The sequence below is a fragment of the Marmota flaviventris genome, chromosome 2 (assembly GCF_047511675.1).
Source record: "Marmota flaviventris isolate mMarFla1 chromosome 2, mMarFla1.hap1, whole genome shotgun sequence".
Lineage (NCBI taxonomy): Eukaryota > Metazoa > Chordata > Mammalia > Rodentia > Sciuridae > Marmota > Marmota flaviventris.
Genome location: NC_092499.1, coordinates 64,149,837 through 64,168,778, shown reverse-complemented (window position 1 = coordinate 64,168,778; position 18,942 = coordinate 64,149,837). Strand labels below are relative to the sequence as shown.

The window sequence follows — 18,942 nt, the reverse complement described above, 5'->3', positions numbered from 1 at the left end:
CTGGAACAGAGAGGGGTGATTGATGAAGCCATCACCAAGAGGTTAACTTTAGAACCAGCCATTCCAATTGTTCCCTAACACAATGCTTTTCAAACAAGGGTCATGACATCAAATTAGGTCACAGCCAACATCTTTTTTTTTTTAATGCCTTTATTTATTTATTTATTTTTATGTGGTGCTGTGGATCAAACCCAGGCCTTTGCACGTGCTAGGCAAGCACTCTACTGCTGAGCCACAACCCCAGCCCACAGCCAACATCTTTAAAAATAAAACAGAATAAAAAATAAGGCTGGGTGCAGTAGCACATGCCTATAATCCCAGTGACTCGGCAGGCTGAGACAGGAGGATCGTGAGTTCAAAGCCAGCCTCACCCACCCCAAGAGGCTAAGCGACTCAGTGAGACCCTGCCTTTAAATCAAATACAAAATAGGGCTGGGGATGTGGCTCAGTGATTGAGTGCCCCTGAGTTCAATCCCCAGTACCAAAAATGAAATAAAATGTTTCAAATGTATGTGTGTATGTGTGTGTGACAGAGAGAGAGATATGTGTTCATGTGTACCACAGCCCAACATGAAAGATTTCTGCCAAAGAGAAAGGAAGAAAGGAAGGTTAGGAAGAAGGAGTGTGAGAAAGAGAGAGAAGAAAGGAAGGAGAGAGAAAGACAAACCCTAAATCACATATCTAAACTGCTAAAAAGACAAGCTAGAGTAAACTAGTAATACCACAGTTCAATTAAGATACAGGAAGAAAAATAGGAATTATTTAAATTCTTTTCTCTAAAATTCCAACCATAGTGAATTTCCCTCAAAGGAATTTCCCTTCTTCTCACCTCCAGAGAACACTTTGGTGTTTCCACTGTTGAAAGCCAGGCAAAAAATGTTGGAATGGTGTTCTCCTTTCAGTTGTATGGGCTTGACTCTGGAGTGGATCGCTTGTTCCATATGCCACAGCAGAACCCGACGGTCATCTCCTCCTTGAGAAGGAAGTTAAGAGTCTAGGGTTAAAAGAGCTGGCATTTGGCTTTGCCAGTCTCAAATATCATTCTTTCCAAAACTCCACCTCCCCAACTCCATAAGATTCTGATGGTACCTTACGCCCAGCACTCTCCCCACTTAACCATGGGGTACATGACCTCTAGGCCACTCACTCTCTCCCATGAATCAAATATTAAATAATATAGAAATTGAAAGGGATAAGTGCTGATATTGAAACTCACCCTGAAAGCAATCCTGTTTCTGTCTTTCCGGAGACCCAGTTGTTTAAATTGTTACCTAGAATCTTTCTAATAAGGTCCTTTTTTCTCCCCTAGTCTAACAGAATCAAAGGTAATTTTTATTACTTGAAGCCAAAGAACTCTGAAGTAATATTTCTAACATAATAGCCTTCAAAGCAACCACTTTTGATATGCTTTCATTGACTAAAGGATAGTGTACAAATGACAACTAAAAAACTATCTGACTCTAGTAGGTGCCAGACAAAACCCAGTTCTCATGATCCTTAGACGGGCTCTTACCTTCACAAAATTCCCAACAGTCTGAACTAAATAAGCAATATTACAATGCATGAGCTACCTCCTAGAGAATAAGAACACATATGGTCTATATATTCTCTCTCTCTCTTTTTTTTTTTTTTTGCGGGGGGAGGGGTAGTACTGGGGAACAGTACCTCCCATATGCTAGGTAAGTACTCTATCACCAAGTTACATCCCACTATATTTATATTTGAAGATGTGTTAAAAATGTCTGGAAGGATTAATATATTTAACAATGGTTACTTCTAAGGAATAGAATTAGAAAGTAGAAGAAAGCTTGATTTTTAAAAATTTGGCATTGTTTGACTTTTTAAAATAAGCCAACAAGATATTCTTTTCCCGATAAAAATGTAAATGACAACAGGAGCAAATCAGCAAACTCTGTACCTCTGCCTCTCCACCTCTATTCAATTAAAAAAAAAAAATACCCAGCCAGGCTAGGTATGTAGCTCTATAATGTGCTTATGTGCTTAGTATGCATAAGGCCCTGGGTTCCATCCCTGTCACCATATTTTGTGTCTGTGTATGTGCAGTACTGGGGATTGAACCATGGGGCACTATACCACTGAGTTACACCCCAGCCACCCCCCTCCCCACTTTTTCTTTTGGTGGGCAGTACTGAGGATTGAAGTCCAGGGCACTCTACCACTGAGCCACACCCCCAATCCTATTTTGAATTTTTATTTAGAGACAGGGTCTCACTGAATTGCTTAGCGCCTTGCTTTTGCTGAGTCTGGCTTTGAATCACGATCCTCCTGCCTCAGCCTCCCAAGCCGCTGGGATTTACAGGCCTGTGCCACTGCACCCAGCCCTGGAAGCACACTAAAAAAATAAATACAATAACCACAAATTATAGCACATCCACACAAGGGTATACCATGAAGTATTAAGTCAGTAGATACGAGCTAATGTGGAGAGATAGCCAAAGGTCTTTGTTAAGAGGAAAAAATAAGTGTAAACAGTATAGGTACCACAACTACTTTTGTAAAACAAATTTTTTAAAAAGCTCCAGGACAGCAAGAACCTTGTCAGTTTTGTTAACTGTGGAATCTCCAGTATCTAATCAAGGCACCAGAGAGTAGACATTGAATGAAGGGGCTTATACTTGTGTATCTATGCTTATATTTTATATAGCTATATCAAGATGGTTATAAAGAAATTGTTTATAGTGAGCATTATAACTGCTAGGCCAGAATTGGGAGACTTTTTGGTAGTCAAATATATATAATACGAAATTTAGCCATTTTTACTATTTTTTTTTTTTTGAGAGAGAGAAAGAGAATTTTAATATTTATTTTTTAGTTTTCGGCGGACACAACATCTTTGTTTGTATGTGGTACTGAGGATCGAACCCGGGCCGCACGCATGCCAGGCGAGCGCACTACCGCTTGAGCCACATCCCCAGCCTTTTTTTTTTTAAAGAGAGAGAGAGAGAGACATTTTTACCATTTTTAAGTGTACATTTGTGTTGTTGTGCAATCATTAACACCATCTACCTCCAGAACTCTTTTATCATCACAAACTGAAATTCTAAGGAACATTAATTTCTCCCAGCCCCTAGTAACCACTATTCTACTTTCTGTCTCTATGAATTTGACTATTCTAGGTACCTAATATGTATAAATCAGATTCAAAAGGATAAAACACTTATAACTTTTTAAATATTCATCTTTATTGTAGCATGCATCAGAAATTTTACACCTTTATTAGACTAAATAGTATTCTGAGTTTTATATGCTTTTATACACATATTTTGTTTAGTCATTCATCCACTGATGCACATTTGGGCTGTTTCTATATTTTGGCTACTGTGACTAGTGTTACTTAGAACATGAGTATACAAATATCTCCTTATGAACTTGCTTTCAATTATTTTGAATATATATATACTATTAAGGAATTTGGGGGTTTTGTTTGTTTTCTTTTGTTTTATTTAGTATTAACGATTGAACCCAAGCAATGCTAAGTAAGCTATCTATCACTGAGCTACATCCCTAGCCCTTTTTTAATTCCTATTTTAAGACAGGGTCTAAGTTGCTCAGGCTGGCCTTAAACTTCAATTCTACTGCCTCAGTTTCCCAAGTAACTGGGATTACAGCATGGGAAACTTTTATGTTTTAATTTTTACATTATTTCATCCTATATTACAACTTGACCTTGTTCTTAGACATATTTTCTTTTACAATTAAAATTAATAGAAGGTGGGCTGGGTTGTGGCTCAGTGTTGGAGCACTTGCCTGGCAAGTGTGAGGCGCTGGGTTCAATCCTCAGCACCACATAAAAAACAAATAAATAAAATAAAAGTAGACATATTTTCTTTTACAATTAAAATTAATAGAAGGTGGGCTGGGTTGTGGCTCAGTGTTGGAGCACTTGCCTGGCAAGTGTGAGGCGCTGGGTTCAATCCTCAGCACCACATAAAAAACAAATAAATAAAATAAAAGTATGCTATCTATCTACAACTAAAAATATTTTTTAAAAAATTAATAGAGCAGGGCTGGGGCTGTAGCTCAATGGTAGAGTGCTTGCCTCATACTATGAGGCACTGGGCTCAATCCTCAGCACCACATAAAAATAAATAAAGACACTGTGTCCATCTACAACTGAAAAATATTTTTTAAAAATTAATAGAGCATACTACACACACACCCAAGAAGATACATTGTTAGTAGGACTGCAAATTAGTGTGACCACTCTGGAAAGCTGTATGGAGATTTCTCAAAAAACTAGGAATGGAACTACTATTTGACCCAGATATCTATCCCACTCCTCTGTATATATTCAAAGGATTTAAAAGAAATATACTACACTGACCCAGCCATATCTATGTTTACAGCAGTTCAATTCACAATAGCTAAGCTATGGAACCAACTGAGGTGCCCTTCAACAGATGAATAGATAAACAAACCATGGTATGTATACACAATGAAATATTACTCAGCCATAAAGAAGAATGATTTTATGACATTTGCCAGTAAATGGATGGATCTGGAGACTATCGTGCTAAGTGAAATAAGTCAACCCCCAAAAGCCAAAGGTCTAATGTTTTCTCTGATATGTGAAAGCTAATCCATAATAAGATGTGTGGGGGAGGGATATCAGTAGAATAGACAAAGGGAAATGAAAGAAAGGGAGGAGGGATGGGATAAGGAAAGACAGTGGAATGAATCTGACATAACATTCCTATGTACATATATGAATATACCACAGTGAATCTCACCATTGCATACATTCACAATAAAATTAATTAAAAAATAACTATAAGTAAATGGCAGAAAGAACAGGGAGCAGAGTGTGGAAAGAAGGGAAGGGAAGAGGAAGGGGTGGAATTAGAACAAGATATACTCCATGCTTTTATAATTATGTTAAAATGGATTCAACTGTGTTGGGGCCATGGCTCAGTGGCAGAGGGCTTCCTCGCACATGTGAGGCACTAGATTCTATCCTCAGCACCACATAAAAATAAATAAAGATATTGTGTCCATCCGTAACTAAAAATAAAAAATAAAAAAGAAGCAACCTCCAAAAAGAAAAGTTGAGAATTGGTAAATAAAGTTTCTAACCTAAAAAAAAAAAGGCGGGGGGAATTCTACTGTCATGTATAACAAAAAGAAACAATAAAATTTTTAAAAATAATTCCTTTGTTTCATGAGTTTTCTCTTCCTTTCACTGTCAGGCAAGATCAAGTTCTATATTCTCCTCTGAAGTATCATTTTCTACCAGATTCATGCCTCAAGTGTGGCCCACAGCATTCTGTGTTTACGACTTCTATACTTCAACTACAACTTCTCTGGCCTGGGAAAGAATCTAAATTCTTTACCTCATACAAATTTACCACGGTGTAAAACATCAAGTTAATTATGAAAATAATGGTTTGGAGTCTTTAATGTTTTATTTTATTTTAATGAAAATTACAGATCTACTAACAGATCTAGACATGCTGTGAACACTTCAGTTTTCCATAGTCCACATTCTTATTGCTTGCCCCCAACAATGTAGCCATGAGTCAGGGACTTATTACCACTTCTGCTATTGTGTTTTTTTATATTAAAGAAATACTTTATACCCATGTCTCTATCAAAAATTGAAAATTAAAGAGAGGCCATATGTTTTTTCTATTTGCTCATGTTTCTAATCTCCCTACACCCTCAGTTTCATCAAATATAAAATGGTGACCATAACAGTTCTTGTACTCGTACAGATTTTATAGATTGAAAGTCGAGTGCAAAGGAGTTAAGTAACTTACCAAGATCATCCAGTAAGGAAAGTGGTTGAGCAAGAAGTTCATTAAGACTCCAAGGCCCTCACTCTTCACCACTACTATTAACTATCTTACAGATCAAAAAATGAATCATAACTGACAAAGAAAATTCATCTGATGGACAACTGAAGGAATTCTCTGCCTTGTAACACACTTCAAAAATGTCTAGGTATGATTAAAAGAGCAAAGAAGTAAAATGGGAAGCAAACTTAACTGGAGTAAAATAAGGGTCCTGGATGGGACTGCCTGAAAGTATAAGGTGCTAGCAATGCACAAAACTGGCAATGGGTTATCTAAAATATATAAAGAATTCCTAGAATATTTATTTATTTATTGGTACTAGAGATTGAACCCAGGGGCACTTTACTCAGGGATACATTCCCAGGCCTTTTTTTTTTTTTTTGTACCAGGGATTGAACCCAATGGTGCTTAACCACTGAACCACATCCCAAACCCTTTTTTGTATTTTACTTAGAGATAGGGGCTTGCTGAGTCACTTAGGGCCTTGCTAAATTGCTGAGGCTAGCTTTGAACCCACGATCCTCCTGCCTCATCCTCCGAAGCCACTGGGATTACAAGTGTGAGCCACCATGCCTGGCTCTCTAACTTGATTTTGGACCCAATACAATCCCAATGAAACTCCCAGAAAGCTATTTCATGAATATTGACAAACTGATTCTAAAACTTACATGGCAAAAGACTGGAACAGACAGCACAATATGGAAGAAGAACAACAAAGTTGGAGGGCTGACACTACCTGACTTCAACACTGAGAGGGTAAAAATAGCCAGCATAAATACCATCAAAGTAACAAAGGCAAAATATTGGAGCAAAGATTTCTCTCAACAAATGTGCTGGAACACATGAACACCCACAAGTGAAAAATTAACTCTAAATACAGACCTTAAACCCTTCATAAAATTCAAAATGGATCATAGAACCAAGTATAAAATGCAAAACTACAAAACTCCTAGAAGATAACAGGAGAAAATCTAGATGACCTTGGGTATGATGATGACTTTTTTAGAAATAACACCAGGGGCTGGAGATGTGGCTCAAGCAGTAGCGCGCTCGCCTGGCATGCGTGCGGTGCAGGTTCGATCCTCAGCACCACATGCAAACAAAGATGTTGTGTCCGCCGAATACTAAAAAAAAATATTGAAAAAAAAAATTCTCTCTCTCTCTCTCAAAAAAAAGAAAAGAAATAACACCAAAGGTATTATTCACGTAAGAATGGATAAGCTAGACTATTTAAAATTTAAAACTTTTATTTTATAAAGACAATGTTGAAAGAATGAGAAGACAAGCCACAGAGCAGGGGAAAATATCTGCAGACATAACTGACAAAGGACCGATATCCAAAATATACAAAGAACTTATAAAACTAAACAATAAGAAACAAACAATGGGATTAAAAAAATGGTCCCATGACCTAAACAAATACCTCACCAAAGAATACATACAGATGAGAAATAACCACATGAAAATATGTCCCACACATATTCCCTGTCATCAGGGAAATGTAAATTAAGATAAGATACTACTATATATTTCTTAGAATGGTCTAAACCTGGAATACGGATGACGCCAAATGTTAGCGGGAATGTGGAGCAATAGATACTCTCACTGTATACAACATTCTGGAAAAGGCAAAATTATGGAGAGAGCAAAGAGATCAGCAAGTATCTAGGTGGGGAACGGTGTGAATATGTATAACACAGGTTTTTTTTTTTTTTTTCTTGGTGGTACTAGGGAGTAGAACCCAGGCCCTTGTGCATGCCAGGTAAGCACTCTACCATACTGTGTCCATCTACAACAACAACAAAAATTTTTTAAAAAGAGAGAAATGGAAAAATTGCAGTATCTTTTCATTTTGCTGCGAACCTAAACCCACTCTAAAAATCTATACAATCCTAAAATAAAAAAATAACAGACTGGAAGTAAATTTAACAAATCAACATTTGGTCAAATTTGACTGATCTCTCTCTATATATACTTCTTTAATTTAAATCTTTCATATTAAGGAACTATCACTATATTTATAAGTTATAATAATGGCATTGTGGTTAAGAAAGAAAAAAAAGTCCTTATCAGTTAGTGATGCATATAGAGATGGGTGATATTGTATATACTTAGAATTTCTTTTAAAAGGTGCCAAAAAGAAAGAAAGTAAAGAGGAAAAGGTGATTAACACAAATGTATGCTTAAGGATTTCAATAATAAAATATTTTGGATTTTTTTAATGTTCATAAGAGAAAAATAAAACAAGACTTGGCAAAATAGGCTTTAGATACCCATGGAAAAAGTAACCAAGGACATCTCTATATTTATTCAGTAAATCTTTTTTTTAAATATTTTTTAGTTGTTGATGAACCTTTATTGTATTTATTTATATGTGGTGCTGAGAATCGAACGCAGTGTCTCACACATGCTAGGCAAGTGCTCTACCGCTGAGCCACAACCTCAGCCCCATATTCAGTAAAACTTTTAACAGCACAATGCTTCTTGAATTGGAGGAGCTGAAGAAAAAATGTTCAGCAGGGCACAGTGGCACATGCCCATAATCCCAGCAGCTAGGGAAGCAGGAGGATCACAAGTTCAAAGGCAGCCTCAGAAACTTAGCAAGACCCTGTCTCATAATCAAAAATAAAGGGCTGGGATTGTGGCTCAGCGGTAGAGTGCTTACCTAGCACATGTGAGACCCTGGTTTCAATCCTCACCACCACATAAAAAAATAAAATAAAATAAAGGTATTGGGGCTGGGGTTGTGGCTCAGTGATAGAGCACTCACCTAGCACATGTGAGGCCCTGGGTTTGATCCTCAGCACCACATAAAAATAAATAAATAAAAATAAAGGTATTGTGTCCACTACAACTGAAAAATAAATATTAAAAAAATAAACTAAAAAGGGCTGTGGATATGGTTTAGTGGTTAAGTGTCTTGGGTTCAATGCCTAGTACAAAAAAAAAGTTCAATTAAAAACGGAGACTAGGCACAGAGGTACATACCTATAATTCCAGCTACTTGGAAGGCTTAGGCAAAGGGACTGTAAATTTGAGGCCAGCCTGGGTAATTTAGTGAAACCCTACCTCAAAATAAAAAAAAATTTAAAAAGGGCTGGGGATGTGGCTCGGTGGTACAGTGCTTGCCTAGCATGTGCAAGACCCTGGATTCAATCCTCAGTACCATGAGGGGGTGGGGGAATGGGAAACAGCATATATTTATTTGCACTCAAAAGTTATAGCTTAAGATCTTCCTCCATCACCCAAACAGCACTATGTTTAATGTTCACTCCAGGCATTTATAGGATGATTTACTTTTACCAAGTACTTAGTAATTCAAAATGTATGGCTATTTGTTGAATGCCCTGGATCACTTACAATGACATGGTCTTAGTACTTAACATGATGATGACAGCCCAAGTCCATGGGAGATTAGAATCAATGAGGCAAAAATTATCACTGTGGCAGCAACCACCTCTTCACTTTGTCCTCCAAAGTATAAGAAGACAAAATGCATCTCCCCATACCCTTCCTGCATTTCCTTAGGCAAAATATTAACAGCCCTGTGCAAAGACAATCATTTTTAACCATTTGTTGGCATTAAAACTCTGGGTGCAAAGTGAGACCTAGACTGAAACTACTGGGCTGCTTTTAAGCAGCAGAGGGAGCAGGACAGCTGTGTCCAAACCTCTAACCCCACAAAGCACAGGAGGGCTGTTGAAGCAAAGATAAGCCATTACAGGATGCAAAAGAAGTTCTATAGTTCTGCCCCTCTGAATCACTAGTCAATTAGAAAATGGGAAAATTATTATAAAGGTCCACAAAGAGAGACTCACCTGCAAATAGTACAAATGAAGAATACGACAAAATTAAGGCAGCTGTTGAGTCGGGCAGTTGGGTGCTTATGGGGCCATCCTCAGTAAAGACAGCCCAGTCCCAGACTCTCCAGGGTCTCTGAGACAGAGCATGTCAGAGACCTATCAGGAAGGCCAGGCCTTTCAACTCGGTGCTGGTGCTAGTGCTGGGACTGGGGCCAGTGCTAGGCAAAGGACAAGCAAAGGCTTGTCTCTCAGAGCTGATATTCTCACAATTGTTTAGCTTCAATTTATCTGGGTAGGCCAAGAGAACGTAGCTACTTTGATTCTGATTAATTTCATTTTGCACTAAAATCACTAACTAATTCATCAAAAAACAGTACTATAATCACATGTGGAAGCAGTTTTGCAGTTACAAAAACCTTTATATAGCCAGGTATGGTGGTACACACCTGTAATCCCAGCTATTTGGGAGGCTAAGGCAGGAAAATCCCCAGTTCAAGATTGAACTCAGCAAATTAGTAAGACCCTGTACCAAAATAAAAACATAAATGGAGGCATAATTCAGTGATAAAGCAGCCCTGGGTTCAATTGCCAATACCAGAAAAAAAAAAAACTAACAAAATACATATTTTAAATGTGCCCTTTCTGGGCTAGGGGTATAGCTCAGTTGGTAGAGTGCTTGCCTCACATGCACAAGGCCCTGGGTTCAATCCACAGCACCCCAAAAATTTAAAAAAAAAAAAAATTAAAACATGCCCTTTCCCAAAGGTCCTGAGCTCAAAGCAGAAACTATGAAAGTCCTTATACCATACTTTAACAAAAGTATTCTTATTTTATAGCTGGAAAAGCTGAGACATAGAAGAATTTGAGTTTCCTCAGTCAGTCAGTCAAGCTGGGTACAGTGGCGCACACTTGTGATCCTAGCTATTTGGAAAACTGAGGCAGAAGGATTACAAGTTTGAGGCCATCGTGGGTAATTTATCAAGACCAGCTCAAAATAAAATAAAAAGGACTGGGGATGTAGCTCAGTAGTAGAGTACCCTTAAATTCAATCCCCAGTACCACACATAAAAAAGGCAGCCAAGCCCATGACAGGACTGAGGGATTGTTTAATGAGGAGAGTTTCAGTTCTTCAAGATGAAAAAGTTCTGATGATGATGATGGTTACAAAATAATGCATTAAATGCCACTGAATAGTAAGTACACTTAAAAATTGTTAAAAGGGTAAATTTTGTATTATATACATACATTATTTTTAAACACAATTTTTGTTTTTTGTTTCTTGGGATTGAACCCAGGGGTGCCTTCTCACTGAGCTACATCCCTAGTACTTTTTATTTTTTTATTTTGAGACAGGGTCTCACTAAATTGCTGTGAGTCTCAGCAAGTTGCTGAGACTGGCCTTGAACTTGCAATCCTCCTACCTTAGCTTTTGGGATTACAGGCATGTACCACTGCACCCAGCTTTTTTTTTTTTTTTTTTTTTCCTTCTTCTTTGGAACTAGGGATTGAATCCAGGGATGCTTAACCACTGAGGCACATCCCTAACCCTTTTTAAGTTTTATTTTGAAAGAGGGTCTCTCTTAGTTGCTTAGGACCTTGCTAAACTGCTGAGGCTAGCTTTGAACTCATAATCCTCTTGCCTCAGCCTCCCAAACTGCTGGGATTACAGTCATGAACCACTGCACCTAGCTTGCCCCCAGTTTTTTTTGTCACAATTTCATGCCTGTACTATGTAGCCAAAAATAAATAAAGCCTGATTCTGACATGGAATGATCTCTATGATCTAAAGTGTTAGTGACTGTATTAATTATTTAATAATAATAATAATAAGTTAACTGTATTAACTATTAACATTATTTTCTTTTAGCAAATGGCACCATGGGATTAGATCCAGGGTTCAAGATAGGACAAAAGTAATGCTATAGAAGTTTACAGAAATAAAAATGCCTAGATTCGAATCCTGATTTCACCATCTATATGTGTCCTTGAGTAAGTTATTCCACTTATTTAAGCCTCTGTCAGATAAGATAAAGAAAATGCCAACAACCAGGGTTGTTATATTAAGTGAGATAATATATAAAAGCACTTATCTCAGTGTGACCCATATTAGCTATACACACCCCTCAAAACATCCTACTTTCTCTGAAGCATCATCTATGAATTTATCTCAATCTTTCAAACTCTTGTTTTATATCACATAAGAGTATGAACAGCATGCTATATTTTAATGAAAATATGAGCAAATTTATGCATGGTAGGACAGATTCGATATGGTTAACAGAGCTCCCAGGAATAGCAAACTTTACTTAATATCCTTTTATGTTGTTAAAGATTATTTTTTCTAACCTGTAAAAATTTAAGGAAAGTCAGTCTGTCTTTCTGCTCTGCCTATGTGTTCCTTCTTTTCAATGAGTACACTCCGTGAAGCCAAGCCCCCTTGTGTCATCCACACCTCTCCTGAGTTCCAGAAGCAGCAGTGTGACAGAGAGGCAGAGTCTGTGTGCCACACAGCCAGCTACAGGAGTGAATAGGAAATAAGTCTCTTTTGTTATTTTTCTAAAGCTGAAAACAGACATTTACATAGAAGTTCACTCACCTGATTCTGACATGGAATGATCTCTATGATTTAAAGTGTTAGTGACTGTATTAACTATTGAAACATTATTTTCTTTTAGCAAATGGCACCATGGGATTAGATCCAGGGTTCTAATACATGTCACTGAAACCTAGCTTCTGGGGTAAGGATTATATAGGTCCTTTTTATAGATAAGGACCAGAGAAGCAAAATGACTTGCTAATAGTCCAAGTAGCTGGACCTGGAGCCTAAAACCAAGTTATATCCATTCATTGTATCATGCTGAGGCCAGAATACCACCTAGAATTCCAAATGAGGATGTTCTGCAGCTTTATACCAAAAAAAAAAGTATTTTCCGTTTTGTATACATTTTTTTTTCTAGAAATGCCTCACACTTCACTGGCTTTTTTTCAATTTTGATGACTTTTAAGTGTAGAGTTTGGTGCCATGAACTATATTCACATTAGCACACTGTTATCTAACCATCACAATTATTTGTCTCCAAAACTTTTTCATCTTCCCAAACTGAAATTCTGTAAACACTAAATAATCACTCCCCATGCCCTTGACAATCACCATTCTTCCCCTATAAATACCATTTCTGTCTCCTTACTTTACTTACTCTCAGTACATCATATAAATACATGTCCTTTTGTGACTGGTTTATTTAGCTTAGCACAATGTCTTCAGAATTCACTCATGTTGTAGCATTTGTCAGAGTTTTGTTCCTTTTAAGGGCTGAATAACATTCCATTGTATGTATAGTCTATATTTTGTTTACTCATTCATTCATTGATGGACACTTGAGTTGCTTTTACTTTTGGGCTACTGTGAATAGCGCTGCTATGAATATAGATCTGCAAATAACTTGAGCCAGACACAATGGCGCACGCCTATAAAATAAGGCTTGGTATGTGGCTCAGTGGTAGAGTACCTTGAGTTCAATCCCTGGTACCAAAAATCAAAACCAAAACAAACACCTGTTTTAAGTCCCTGATTTCCATTCCTTTGGGCATATATCCAGATGTGAAATTGTTGGATCATACAGTAATTATTCTGTGATGGGGTTTGTTTTGTTGCAGTAAAAAGGAATCAAACAGTCTACCACTGAGCTACAGTCTCAATCTTTTTTTAAATTTTTGAGACAGTCCCGCTAAATTGATGAGGCTGGCTTGAATTTGTGATTCTCCTCCTTCCCTAGTTCCTGGGATTACAAATGTGTGCCTGGCTGTGTTTGTTTTTGAGAAACTGCCATAGGGTTTTCTACAGTGACTGCATCATTTTATATTCCCACTAGCAATGCGCAATGATTCAAATTTCTCCACATCCTCAGCAACACTTGGTTCTTTTCTGTCATCCTAATAGGTATAAAATGTTTACTGGCCTTTTTGACCTTCAAGTAAATAGCCTAGCAGGGAGTAATGCTGTCCAACTATAATGCCAGCTACTTGGGAGGCTGAGGCAAAAGGATTCATTCAAAGTCAGCCTTGGCAACTTAGCTAGACCCTGTCTCAAAATAAAAATAAAAAGTGCTAGAGATGTAATTTCAGTGGTAAAGTGGCCCTGGGTTCAATCCCCAACACTGCAAAAATAAATACATAAATAACCTAAGGGGCTGGGGATGTGGCTCAAGCAGTAGCGTGCTCGCCTGGCATGCGTGCGGCCCAGGTTCGATCCTCAGCACCACATACAAAGATGTTGTGTCCGCCGAAAACTAAAAAATAAATAAAGAATCTAGATAAAAATATATCTTTAAAAAAAATAACCTAAGTAACTATTAAGTCCTTATTTTTTTTGAGAGACAGAGAGAGAGAGAATTTTTTTAATATTTATTTTATTTTTATGTGGTGTTGAGGATCGAACCCAGGGCCCCGTGCATGCCAGGCAAGCACGTTACCGCAGCCCATTAAGTCCTTATTGACATCTTGGAGTACCTCATTCTACAAGGACTTTGAGTTATTATTCTTTATTACTCTACATTTATCTACCAGGAATTCAGTTACTATTTTTATGCTCACTCCCCCCAAACAAAAAGTTACCTACAGTTTATCCATACTGGAAGCATTCACTACCTAAAGAAACTAACTTCATATGTAAATTTGCAAAATTTTATATATATTCTGTCCTCAAATCAATTACAAAAACAACAAGAGCACTAATCTCTATTTACCCAAGCCTGATACTTCTATAATTCAACCTGTTTTATAGATAAGTGTAACAAGGCAGCACAGCATTCAAAACCACAGGCTTAGAAGTATACAGATTGACTTCTCCAATATTGCTACCATTTATTAGCTGTATACCTTTAGGCGAGAGTACTTAACCTCTCTAAACTGCAGTCTTCCCACTTGTAAAATAGAGAAAACTACCTATTTCATGGTATTATTGTTAGGATTAGTGAAATAGATCTGTGTAAAAACTTGGCTGGAGCCTGACAATATTAAGAGTAAGGATAAACCAGGCACTATGGCACATGCCTGTAATCCCAGCAACACAGGAAGCTAAGGAAGGAAGATCAAAAGTTTGAGGCCAGCTCTGGCAACTTAGCAAGACCCTGTCTCAAAAAATAAAAGGGTTGAGGATGTAGCTCAATGGTAGAGCAAACCTGGGTTCAATTCCCAGTACAAGGAGGGAAAAAAAAGTAGGGCTCAAACTTCTGAAATTTGGAGACTAGATTATCAGATACCTTTATTACCTCCTTAAGAGAGGGCCTCTAATCTAAGGCTAAGATACGTACCCAAATGCAAATAAGGTAACTAGGAAATAATCTCAGAAGGCATTAGGAGAATGTGATTATTTTAACAAAGAAAGTTACAAACTACTAAATTATGCTATAATCTGCCTAAAGGAAGACTGTAAATGACCACAATTTAAGACAAAAATATTCAGCTTCATTGGTTATCAAGGCCAGTTATATAAGAATTTACGTAATAATAAATTTATTAAGTGACACTATTTTTCATATACTGGCTGATCTGGCAAACATGAAATAATATCTAGCAATAGATGATGTGGAGATAATAAACTGGTACAAGCGTAAATAAATTAGTTCAACAAGCTTGGAGGGCCATTTGGTAATATATGTAATATATATCAAATATATTTTTATGTTTTTATTAGTGCATTATAGTTACACATAATAGTGGGGTTCATTTTGACATATTTATAAATGCATAAACATAATTTGCTCCATTTTCAATCACTAGTACTTTCCCTTTCTCTCTTCCCCTGATCTCCTTCCTCTGCTCTACTGGTCTTCTATTTATTTACTGTTTTTTTTAGTTGGTGCATTATACATAAAAGTGAAATTCATTTTGACATTCAAGCATGCACATAGATAGCATAATTTGGTCAACTTCCTTCTGCAGTTCCACCTCTCCCACCCCCTCCTTCCCTCTATCCCATTCTTCTCCTTTGTTGTTCTGCTATTTTCATGATCATTCCCGTCTTTTTCAATTCCTTATTCCTCTCTAGCTTCCACACAAAACATTTGACCCTTGAATTTCTGAGTCTGTCTATTTCACTTAGCATGATATTCTCCAGTTGGCAAATGACAAAATTTCATACTTCTTTATAGCTGAGTACAACTCCATTGTAGATATATATCACATTTTCTTTATCCATTCATTCATTGACAGAAACCTAAACTGGTTTCATAACTTGATAATTATGAACTGCACTGTTAAAAATATTGGAATGCAGGTATCACTACAGTATGTTGAGTTCAGCTCTTTTGGATAAACCAAAGGAGTAGAATAGCTAGGTCATTCCTAGTCTTTTGAGGAACCTTCATACTGCTTTTCAAAATGATTTATACTAATGTGCGGTCCTACCAACAATGTGTGTTCTTTTCTCCCCATTTTCTCTCTAGAATTTATTATTTATATTTTTTATACTTGCCATTTTAACCAAGGTGAAATGAAAAGTCAGTGTGGTTTTGATTTGCATTTCCTTGATTGCTAAGGATATTGAACATTTTTTTTCCATACATTTGTTGGCTGTTTAGATTTCTTCAAGAAATGTCCTGTTTAGTTCATTTGCCCATTTACTGATTGGGCTATTTGGTTTTTCAGTGGTAAGTTTGTTGTTGTTTTTAGTTCTTGTTCTTTGTTTTTGTCTTGGTACCAGGGGATTGAACCCAGGTTCAATTCCCTGGTACCAAGTCCTTTTTACTTTGAGACAGATTCTTGCTCAGTTGTTGAAGCTGGCCCCAAACTTTCCATCCTCCTGTCTCAGCTTCCCAAAGTTACTAGGATTATAGGTGTATGCCACTGCACCTGATTTGGTGGTAAGTTTATTGAATTCTTTATATATACTGTATATCAATCTTCTGTTGGACGAGTAGCTGATAAAAATTTTCTCTTATTCTGTAGGTTCTCTTTTCATGATTATTTCCTTTGTTGTGCAGAAGCCTTTTAATTTGATGCCATTCCACTTATTCTTTTTTCTCTTTTAATATTTTTAGTTGTAGATGGACATAATAACCTTATTTTATTTACTTATTATGTGGTACTGAGGATCAAACCCTACCCTCAGCTATCACTGAGCTACAACCCTAGCCCATTATTCTTAATGTTATTTTCTGAGCTTTAGGAGTCCTACTGAAGAAATCATTGCTACAATCTGTATGTTGACCCTATGTTTTCTTCTAGCATTTGCAAAGTTTCTGGTCTAATTCCTAGGTCCTTGATCCATTTTAAGTTTGCTTTTTGCAGAGTGAGAGACAGGGATCTAGATTTATTTTTCTACCTATGAATATCCAGTTTTCACTGTACCATATGTTTAAAAGGCTCTCTTTGAGAGAGCGCAGTAAAGCGCTCACCTAGCATGTGTAAGGCACTGAGTTCAATCCTCAGCACCACATTAAAAAATGAATAAATAAAATAAAAGTTATTGTGTCCAACTACAACTAAAAAAAAAAAAAAAAAAAAAGCTCTTTTTTCTCCAACACATATTTTTGGCACCTTTGTCAAGAGTCAGATGATTCTATCTATGTGTGTTTGTCTCTGTATCTTCTATTCTGTTCCACTGGCCTATATGTCTATTTTTATGATGGTTCCATGCAGTTTTTGTTACTACAACTCTGTAGTACAATTTGAAGTCAGATATTGTGACACTACCAGCATGGCTTTTTTTCTGTAATCCCAGCAGCTCAGGTGGCCGAGGCAGGAGGATCGCAAATTCAAAGCCAGCCTTAGCAACTTGGCGAGGCCCTAAGCAACTTAGAGAGAGCCTATCTCGAAATAAAAAGGACTGCGGATGTGGCTCGGTGGTTATGCATCCCTGAGTTCAATTCCCAGTACCAAAAAGAAAAAAATTACTTTGGCTATTCTGGGTCTTGTATGCTTCCAAATGAATTTTAGGACGTTTATTTGTTTGTTTTTGATAAGGGGAATTTATCTAAAATACTCTTTCCTTTTCTAACTACATATCTGTTTAAGGCTAAATTTTCTTCATATATTCTGACTAAGTCTCTGTGTCATAACAAATTAATATATGAATGTTATCTATTATGACAGACATAATAGAAAGAGATTTGGGAAATTTAACAATGGCATTCTTATCACTTATTTTATTTTGGAAAAAATATTTTTCCATTAAAATATTATCTTAAAGTTCATTATTATTAGCATTAAATAAGTAAATTTTTAAGCTTTCTCAGTTTTTTAGAAAAAAAATTTGTAGTTGTAGATGGACAGAATGCCTTTTTATTGTGTTTATTTTTATGTGGTGCTAAGGATAGAACCCAGTGCCTCACACATGCTAGGCAAGCACTCTGCCACTGAGCTAAATTAGCCCCAGCCCAATCTTTCTCAGTTTTAAATTCTAATACAATAAAAACCATAGATACAATTCCCATAAACTGAAGTTCTTTTGGGTCTTCAATGATTTTTAAGAGTATGAAGATGTCCGACTTCTGACTTCTTCAGTTTGGATACTGTTGCTTTAAAATAGTGATTTTCAACCAAGATGATTTTACTGCCCAGGGAGCATCTGACATACCTAGAGACATTTGTGGTTGTCACAACTGGGGAGATACTACTGGTGAACTGAGTAAAAACCAGTGATGCTGCTAAACATCCTATAATGCACTAGACAGCCTACTTGAACAAAGATCTATCCAGCCCCAAAATCAATACTGTAGAAGTTGAAAAATCCTGTTTTAGAAAAATATCTATGACATGAAAGAAATAATAAATTTAACAAGTTGTGAAAGTCAAGATGCCTAATTCCAATTTCATTTTTAAAATATGTATATATGCATATTAAAAAAGGCTAAAATATGTCCCAAATGTTAACAATGGTCATCCCAAGTAGGCAGAATAACTTCTTTTTTTTCTTTAAATCAAATTTCCTGTTATTATCACATTTTAAAAAATTATGAATGGATAGAAGAGCCTGTCTTCTAAGTATCATATTCTGACGATTTGTATGATTCAACAGTACATTTACAAAAGTAAAGAATTAGTGACCTGAACAGACACTTCTCAGAGGAGGACATACAATCAATCAACAAGTACATGAAAAAATGCTCACCATCTTTAGCAGTCAGAGAAATGCAAATCAAAACCACCCTAAGATACCATCTCACTCCAGTAAGATTGGCAGCCATTATGAAGTCAAACAACAACAAGTGCTGGCGAGGATGTGGGGAAAAGGGTACACTTGTACATTGCTGGTGGGACTGCAAATTGGTGCAGCCAATTTGGAAAGCAGTATGGAGATTTCTTGGAAAGCTGGGAATGGAACC

The 18,942-nt window shown here is 36.8% G+C and overlaps 1 protein-coding gene across 2 annotated transcripts in view; it reads right to left on the bottom strand.

Annotated features, from left to right (window-relative positions):
- Dcaf5 (DDB1 and CUL4 associated factor 5) overlaps positions 1–18,942 on the bottom strand; it is a 100,012-nt gene that overhangs the window by 67,383 nt on the left and 13,687 nt on the right. For both annotated transcript variants that reach the window (XM_027929396.3, XM_027929395.3), the window contains exon 2: positions 830–973. In XM_027929396.3, the coding sequence (XP_027785197.2) occupies positions 830–941 (112 nt within the window). In that variant the 5' untranslated portion in view covers positions 942–973. The remainder of the gene's footprint in view (positions 1–829; positions 974–18,942) is intronic.